Here is a 9,700-nt window from a genome sequence, read left to right as displayed (position 1 = left end):
GCAAGTGATTTATTTTGGCAAGTGATTTATTTTATCTTTAATTTTTTGAAATTAATTTCTATTTTTTTCTACAATGAATACGAATTACTTAACAAAGTGGCTATGTTAATTTACTTATTTCTTTTGCACATGTACCCATGTCTCTGAATCACTAATATCTTTAGTTTATTCTGAAAAATCATCAACCCATAAAACTACTTAATTCCTTAGCTACTGTAATTGTTATTAAAATGTGGTAAAAGTGGGTATGTTCTCCCTAAAGAGATTTCAATTGAGGGGAAAAAAATAACTTACTGAGATAAAACAATTACAGAAACACCTAATAATATGTCCTATGTCCTCAGAGTTTCCAAAAGTTGCTTCTTATTTTAAATGACGAAGAGCCAGAGAAACAAGGTACTGCAGCAAACACTTTTAATAAGAATACAAAATTCACACCAGAGGCACATTCTGGGGAATGTAAATGAACTATCACAAGTAGTAATTCTGCTGGAAGAATAAAATAAGGCTCTCAGGAGTACAAATATACAGGAGGGAATGATTTAAAATAGGTTTATGATTTACAATCACATTACATTGTATTAAGCACTGAAAACAGGCATATTATTTAAAAAGCCAGCTAAAAGGCATTTGAACATATATAACAAATCTTACAGTCCACAAGTTCATATATAACAGTAATTTTAAGTACTTCATTTCAACACAAAAGAACAGGTGAAGGAATACCTCTCAAAATATTAATTTATGTCTATGACAAAAATCAAGAAAACTTATACTGAAAAAGGATTACATTACTGATTGAACCACACAGTGGACAGGCCAACCACATGAACACAAAACCAACTGTGCTGAGCAACTAAATTAGTGCTGGCCTTTCCAGTCCCCCTTGTTCTTACCACCACTCTGCCCATACTGCCTTTCCATTACTCATGAAAAAACTCCTGTCTCCCCATTCCATAAAAGGAATGAAGAAAAACCAAATAGTGTATTCAGAAGTTGATTTCACCTTAAACCCTAAATGTGGTTTAATGCGTACAAAGAAACCCAACATGTATACACAATGCTCCTTTCCAAGGAAGGAACAGACAGGTCAAACATTATCTGAAAGGGGTTTCCTTATGGATTCTGTACATTGGTTGAATGAGAATTACTGTATCTGAGAAGGCACATATCTGTGATTTAAGGCTTAACCGGTATTGTTACATATGGAAGTCAATGAAAGCTGTCTAGGAATTCACTTCTGTCAAAATAGATTTTACCCAAAAACTAGCTTTCTGAGCACATATTTCTACTCTAGAAACCATCAAGAATTTCTATTCCCAAGTCCACCTGTCAAAAAATTTTTTTTTCTTAAGCAGGTTTCATCATGAATCAAAAGACTGCTAACATAACCACCCTCTGACTTTGGATGATGCATATTCATAAGCTCAAAAGCCTCATAGAAATTAGTGTGATTCCTGCATCTTAAAAAAAAAAAGTCTAAACAAAAGTACAATGGTACAGATTCATTTTTAAAAAGGTATTTGCCAAAACTCCACAAGCTAATCAGTCAGTCATTAGAGCGGCTGCCAGCCTATCGTGGATGCTGTAGGAACACCAAATAATTTTACTCTGCAAAATAGTCTCTTCTTTCTTTAAGACAATACATGAAAATGAATCTCTTAAAGATGTTTTATATATTCATATATAAAATATCTGATGTTGATACAAATCATGTAAACCTCCCATTGGAAAAGTTACAACTGGCCCTCATTCCCAGGACCAAAATCCTTGAATTTTGATCCGGTCAGTGCAAATCTATATTAGATGTTTTCAAACTACGGAAATAGCCATCAACCCTTATAATACAAAAGGACTTCTCAAAAAGAAAAATTATTGTGTTCAGATTATAGAAATTATGTTTTCGTTAAAACCGCCCACCTTCCCATCAAATTTAACAGTTCAATTGTTAAAGTATGAAAAAGGGAAAAATTAAAGCTGTTTGTGTGAGAATCTCTACAATGGTTGTCACCCCGTTTCTCTTCTCCCAACTGTGCTTCACTCTTATTAGGTTTGTTTAGAAATAGAACCATGTGACTTTCCTTTTTTTGTTTGTTTTTGTTTCCAGGAGTGATTTTACTGTTCTTCAAGCCAAGATGGGGCATCCACTCCAGGCGTTTTCAACTTGATGTGGAACTGTTTAAGGGTCTGTTCAAGCTGCTTCTGGTTCCCAGCAAAGTAGGCGGCAATGGCATTGTGGAAAAGGACCAGCTGGTTGTGCAATACTTTCACCTGTGAACAGGGCAGAGTACAAGACCACGCATTAACACCAATGACAACGAACTGTCTCACATATCTCTCTCCTCAGGAAAAGCTGTTTTAATAATGCAAAGTAGTTCACATATACCTACTGTACACTGTCTTGCAGGGTCTGAGCCTTTGATGACTTTTAATTTCCCTACAGGGGACAGATCAGTTTAAGAAGCTAAATATGTACAGGCATACCTTGTTTTATTATGGGCAGCTTTACTGAACTTTACAGATGTTGCGTATTTTACAAACTGAAAGCAAGACCCTCCACCAGCAAAAAGATTACGACCTGCTTTATTGCAGTGGTGTGTAACTGAACCTGCATTATCTCCAAGGCATGCCTGTACTCTGTTAGCCATTTTCAAACAATGTTGAGGGCATTAATTAAAAAATATCATTAAATACCCTCTCAAACTAAGGATATTCAAAATCAAATACTAAACAGGAAAAATTATATACAAATTACTAATGACATACACTCTATACCAAGTATAGACATCAAAGGATGGTGAACCTCAACGTAGAGACACTTATTAAGGAAACAGGACAATCACAGGAAAAGCAGGTTTCTGGATGGCAATTTAGGAGACGAGTGAAGTATCCTATTACAGTGGACTATTACAATGGCCCCAGAGAATCACTCCTCTCAAAATCCACACCCCTGGGGACTGTTCTACAATGTATTAAAAAGAAAAACCACAGGCCCAAGATGGCTGTCACTTAGGCTAGATGCAAAACCTAACCTACCTGCAGTTTCAGCCTCTCCCAGGATGGAATTTTAAACCAATCAGCCAGGAATTTCCTGATCCACACCAGTGAGGTGTTCTGCCTGATAAGACCCCTGCCTTTCCCTAGAGGTAAGTGTCCTTGCCGGAAATAATCTACTCTTAATTTATTAGTTCTAAACTCTGTCTACAAAATCCTTCCATTTTGTACAATCCACTTGAATGGCCTCCTAATTGCTAGATGGGATGCTGCTCAGTTCATGAACTACATAGTAAAGCCCATTTGATCTCCAAATTTAGTTAGTGTTTTTTTTTTTAACAAATAAAAGCTTGGCCATGTAACGTTAGAAAATGAGGCCTGAGAAGCAAGTGCTTGCCCTGCTGGGGGGTGAAAGCCCATAGGAGAGGAGTGTGTGTGCCAATCTTAGTTGTACCACTTTCTAGTGTCTTTGTGACACAGGCACAGGTTACTTCTAACTTCATTGGCCAAGGTCTTTATCCGTTTATCAGGGATGCCATTACCAACGGAATCTGCTGTGCTGTTGTAAGGGTTAAATGAAATGGGATACTACCCAGCACACTGTCTGACACAGAATAGTACTCATTCAATTTCAGTGAAATCCAAGGTTACCTATTTGACAGTCAAATCTTTAATCAACACTGACTTTTCTTAGTGAAACAAAATTTCACTTATTTAGAACCCACTGATTTGGAATTTGTAAGAAGATTGTAATACTGTGGTTTATAATAAGGAAAATATAATTGATCTTCATCCTCACTCTGGGAACATAGCTCCTAAAACCTTTGTAATTTCCTAAAGGATAAGAGGATGGGAACATCTTTTGTTATAATACTTGGTCTCTTGGTGTACATCTGAAACAATTCCAGAGCTAAAAGGAGTATTTTTTGTTGTTGTTCATAATGAGACCTTTCAACCATACTCCACTTTATGATAATGAGATTGGTGGCAACCAAACCTCATCCTGTGGTTCTCTAGGGACTTTCCAAAAATCTCATTATCATAAAGTGGGGTATGGTGAGAGGGGCTACAGGCTGAACTAATTACCAATGGACAATAATCAATCAGACCTATGTAATGAAGCCCCACAAAACCCCCTAAAGTACGGGGTTTGGAGAGCTTCTGGGCTGATGAGCGCGCCCATGTGCCAGGAGGGCAGCACGCCCTCCATGTGCTGCGGACAGCAGCTCTGTGCTCAGGACCTTCCCAAAGCCCGCCTTATGTACTAGTATCTCTTCATCTGGCTGTTCATCTGTAGCCTTTTATATTTGTAATAAACTGGGAATCTAGTAGGAAAACTCTTCCTGAGTTCTGTGAGCCACTCTAGCCAAGTGATTGAATCCGAGGAGGGGTTGTGAGAACCCTTGATTTATAGCCAGTCCATCAGAAAAACAAGTGAAAACCTGGACTTTCAATTGGTGTCTGAAGGTGGTGATGGTGGTGGGGTCCACAGTGTCAGAACTGAATTGAATTGTAGGACACCCAGCCGGCGTCGAGAATCAGACAGTGTGGGAAAAAGCCCACTCATGTGGTGTCCCAAGTGTGTGAGAAGTGTTGTGAGTATGAAAGAAGAAATATGAGTTCTTTCCTTTTCAAAGATAGAAATCGATCAGTTTACCTCAACACAATAAAAAAAAGGCCAGATGTGGAGGAGGGAAAGGTGGATATGAAGAGCTCAGTTTCAGATGCCTTCCAGGGAACACCCAGGGAAATGCTGACTAGGTAGCTGTATTTTTGAAACTGAATGAATTCAGGATAGCAGTCCAGGATGGAAATGTGAATTGGAAGTCAATATAGTACTTCAATATACAGATGGTATGCAAACCCATGTGACTAGATAAGCTCATCAAGAGAGTGTATACACAAAAAGAGATCCAAGGACTGAGTCATGAAAAGTGAACCTTGACCTTTACACCTCACAACATCTCCAGAATTTAAATTGAAATGGATTAAAGGCCTAAATGTCAAAGCTAAAACCTAGCCCTAGCTGGTCTGGCTCAGTGGATAGGGCATTGGCTCATGGACTGAAGGGTCCTGGGTTCAATTTCAGTCAAGGGCACTGTACCTTGATTGCAGGCTCAATCCCCAGCCCAGGCCAGGCGTGTGCAGGAGGCAACTAATCAATGTGTCTCTCTCACATTGATGTTTCTCTGTGTGTGTGTGTGTCTCCCCTTCCTCCCCCCCACCACTTCCTTCTACTCTAATAATCAATGGAAAAGTATCCTCAGGTGAGGATTAACAACAACAAAAAAGCTAAAAACCTATAAAACTTCTAGAAAAACACATAGGAGAAAATCTTAATGATCTTGGGTTTGGCAAAGATTTTAATCCTTTGCGGGCCAATGTTATTTTTGGAATTCAAACAGACTGGTCCAAATTAATTGACAGGATTGAATGTTGAACTTTTTAATGTTCTTATTGCTCGACGTTGGACCTGCTCCTAGTGCCTGGTCTGTCGAGTCAGCCTCGAGGTTGGACCGAAAAGGGTTAAAATAGTACACACAAAGCAAGAGAAAACACAGGACACCGATTTAGCCGTTATCATTAGCAAAGACAGAACAGTTGAAACCATCCATCTTAAACACTTTATATGAGAATAAATGTCCCCCATTTCAATGATGTTGAGGCGGTATTACATTTAAAACCAGAACAGCTGTCCACACTCCAAATGCTGCAAAATTAACCATGGTTAGTAATTCAGACAGAACATCCATTGAGATTTTATATTGGGAAAGAAACAAAGTGAAGGAAGGAGTTTAATGGTGAAATGCACGTGGATGCGTGTGTGTGGGTCCTAAGTGTATACACTCATTTCCTTACTCATTTATCTAGCAAATATACACCAGCAAACACGTACTACATGTGCCAGAAGGCACAGAGAATAAGGCTACAATGAGAGACAGGACCTTACACTCTAACAGGAATACTGCAAAGGGACAAACTGGTCTCCTCCCAGCTCTAAAAATTTCTCTTTGGCACTAAACTTGCCTTCTGTTCTCCTACCCAACCAAGACTGAAGTGTCAGTAATTTGAACATCTTTGTCAAACATATTAAAATTATCATTTTGAAATATTCTAACCACAGAAAGCTGGTCCATGGATTGACCAGAGATACACAGAGATTGACGTATGAAGACATTCACTGAATTGCCATCTATATGAATGCAAGCAACCAATTAATCCCATATAATCAAAGCCTAAATGTCTGGTCATCCGTTCAACCAATCAAAACATAATATGCTAATGATATGCTAAGGCTGCTCAACCACTCACTATGACACGCACTGACCATCAGAGGGCAGAGAGTCGACTGGTTGACCAGTTGCTATCATGTGCACTGACCACCAGGGGGCAGACGCTCCAAATGGTAGGTTAACTTGCTGCTGGGGTCTGGCCGATGGGGACTGAGAGAGATGGGCTGGACATGCCCTGAAGCCCTCCCGTGGCCCATCCCCGGCTGGTCAACCTCTCGCACCCCTCCCTGGCCCTGATTGTGCACCAGTGGGGTCCCTTGGCCTAGCCTGCAATCCAGGACCCCTCGGGGGATGTTGGAGAGATGGTTCCAGCCTGATCCTGCAGGCCAGGCCGAGGGACCCCACTGGTGCACGAATTCGTGCACCGGTCTTCTAGTCCATAATAAGAAGCTAGAGTCGGCAGAATAATACCAACACCCTCCACCCCCAAAAAAGCCACATCCTAAATCCAAGAATTTGTATATATATTACTAATGTGGCAAAGAGAAAATGAGATGGAATTCAGGTTGCTAATCAACTGGCCTTAAAATAAGGAGATTATCCTGGGGTAACTGAGTGGGCTCAATGTAATCACAGGGGTCCTTTAAAATGGAAAACAGGTGGCAGAGGAGGTCAGAGTGATGCCACTTGAGGACCATGCTGCCATTCCTGGCTTTGACCAGAGAAGGCCCACCAGCCAAGGAATACAGGAAGCCTCCAGAAGTTGGGCAAGGAAAGAAAACAGATTCTCTAATTACCCATAACTGAGAACAAGTGACAAAACTGTCCTAATATTATGATCAATAGGAAAACACAGGCTAGGAGCCACATGATCCTGCTTTTGCTTGCTGAAGCGATTCACAGCAACCCTCAGGTGCATTAGAAATGACCAGGAGACAAAACTCAGAGCAACAGAGGTCATTCTGAGGGTTGTACTGACAACACAATGTCTGTATAGTGAACCTGTTTTTTTGGTTTGTTTATTTTTTTACCCTATTTTTGTGATTAATTTGTTCTACATCCTTCACAGGTTTCTAAGCACTTTACCCACCACTATGCTGCCCATTTTGCAGACAAAGAGAATGAGGTAGAGACAGGCGAAGCAACTGCGTCCAAGGCCACATGGTTTACAGGGGCAGAGCTGGATGCAAACCCCAGCAGATGGGCTCCAGGGCCAGGGTGAGTGACTACGTTGGGCTCCACCAGCCCAGGTCAGGAAAACAGTTGTCACCTTGTCCCATATGGGGCACTGGGCCAGGCTTTGTGCAGGACCCAGAAGCTATGATGACATTGCCTTGTGTGCAAGGAGCTCAGCCCCCCTGGGGGATACACACAAGGACTTGGCGAGATTCTGAGTGCATCTGCAGCCCTGGCCACACCTGGAGTGCAGACAGAACCAAGGCTTTTACAGTGACCCATGACCACTGTGGCAGCGAAGGAAATGGACCCGGGACGAAGGATCCGAGTAACGCCATGAATGAAAAGTGACAGAACTCATGGCTACTTGGCTCAAGGAAGAGGAGGTAGGCGATGGCACTGGCTTCTGGTTGGGGTCCTGGCAGCACACCTGGCTGGGGTCCCTGGCAAGGGTCCCAGCTCATGGGAGGGATGACATCTTCAGGATGAACTCTTGATCTCATTACCACTCCCTGGCACTGGCCTTGTGTGCCCACACCCGAGGGATGACCTGTCATCACTGCAGAACGTATTTACAGTGGAGTCAAACACTCACACTCACTGGGTAAACTTGTTTTTCAAAGTTTTTACAGTAAAGAGTTACCAGATGTTTAAAATCTGGCAGAGATCACTCATCTAGGGCAGCTTTGACCAGCTCCTCTGTGGTGACCAAACCCAGTAAGGCCTGGGAGAGACACACTAAGGGTAAGGAAGAACAGGCAGAAAGAAAAAAAAAAAAAAGAGATTTGAAGAGCCTAGAAGTTTCTTGTCCAGATAAAATTCAAAAAAACATGCCCAGGGGGCAAGTACAAGGAAACACCAGTAGCCAACAGAGGAAAGGAGACTGACCCAGAGCCTACAGACGTTCGTGGAATAAGAGGGCAGAGGAGCCGACGCTGTTTGCACCAGTACTCTGTTTACTGGGTATAAACAGCTGAGCATGTCAGGTTAAATGAGAGTATGACCTGATTCTACGGTGACTGGAAGATGCTAGAAAGAAGGGGACACACACTTGTCATTCCAGGTGTCACCCACCTGAAAAATGCAAGAGAACCAAAAATAATTTTAGTTCAGCAAGGTGACCAGAAGTCAAGCAACACATTAAAAACACGAAATAAAATCATTCCTATATATGAGAAAGTGAAATGAAAAAAAAAATTCCTACTCACAATGGCAAGAACAGGGTACCTAAGAAAAAAGATGGAGTCCTAGATGAAGGAAAGTAGTTTTAGCAGCTTCACTAGAGCATTAGAGTCAAGAAATATAAACCTTAATGAATAGATAAGTTGGGATATTTGTAAGATAGAAATTCTCCCCAACATAAAATCCCCACAGGATTTAAGAGACGTGACATGGGGACCGTAACAGTCATAACAATTCTGAAAGCAATGTGTCAGAACTTGCCATATGGCCTAGTAAAACCTCCGATAAAGGCACAATAATCAAAATAGAGTTAACACAGGAACACAGAGATTAAGCAGTCAGAAAAGAGTTAAAGAACTAAATCTGGGTGTTAATGAAATTTCAATGGGATTAAGTGGCCACATATTTAGACAAAAATAAAATAAGACAGGGCCTCAGAACACAATAAGTACTCTACCTACCAACAAAAATATCTACTTTGTAGCTCCTCTCTCTTTTTTTTTTTTCCCCACCCACTTGCATTGGTTTGAAGCTCTTTTTCAACTGATCTGAACACTCCTCTTCATCTTTTCCCTTCCTTTTCTTGAATATTGTCAGGCAGGATATTGCCAGGTAAAACTCACCTTCCTCAACAGCCTGTTTCACATTCTGTCCATGAAATCGGATGAGAATTCATACTCAGCTGCAGCCCATAGACAAGGCGACATGCACAAGCATTCCAGTAGCAAAAGGCAGGTGCCAGAAACCAGGAGGTTAGATGCTCTGTTACACAAGAAAATCAGGAAAGCATGCTAGTCAAGGCCCATCCCTAGCTCATGTGAAAGGGTCAGAGCCTCAGGTGACTCAGAATGGACCCACAAGCCCCTGACTACTCACAACCCATCCGAATACTGGGCTCGCCAAGTGCAAGCCTTCTGCTCAAACCCTGCTTTAAAAGCAAACACAAGGAGGTACTTCAGGAGCTCCATGGGCATCCCTTGATGAAATTTTCTTGGACTGAAGACCTACTTTCAGAAAACTTTTCTTTGTGGGCAAGGAGTTGTATCCCAACGGTGAGTGCTCACTTAGGCCAAGCCGCCACGGGAGAAAGAGGGAGGGGAGGGGAGGGGAGGGGG

General features: G+C 41.5%; 1 protein-coding gene across 6 annotated transcripts in view; it reads right to left on the bottom strand.

Annotated features, from left to right (window-relative positions):
• Positions 1–397: 397 nt before the first annotated feature.
• The window catches only part of ARFIP1 (ADP-ribosylation factor interacting protein 1), a 107,057-nt gene continuing 97,754 nt past the window's right edge, over positions 398–9,700 (bottom strand). For all 6 annotated transcript variants that reach the window (XM_005871421.2, XM_005871418.2, XM_005871422.2 and 3 more), the window contains one exon: positions 398–2,271. In XM_005871421.2, the coding sequence (XP_005871483.1) occupies positions 2,116–2,271 (156 nt within the window). In that variant the 3' untranslated portion in view covers positions 398–2,115. The remainder of the gene's footprint in view (positions 2,272–9,700) is intronic.

This window comes from Myotis brandtii, unplaced genomic scaffold (genome assembly GCF_000412655.1).
Source record: "Myotis brandtii unplaced genomic scaffold, ASM41265v1 scaffold34, whole genome shotgun sequence".
Taxonomy (NCBI): domain Eukaryota; kingdom Metazoa; phylum Chordata; class Mammalia; order Chiroptera; family Vespertilionidae; genus Myotis; species Myotis brandtii.
This window is presented reverse-complemented; position numbering and strand designations above follow the sequence as displayed.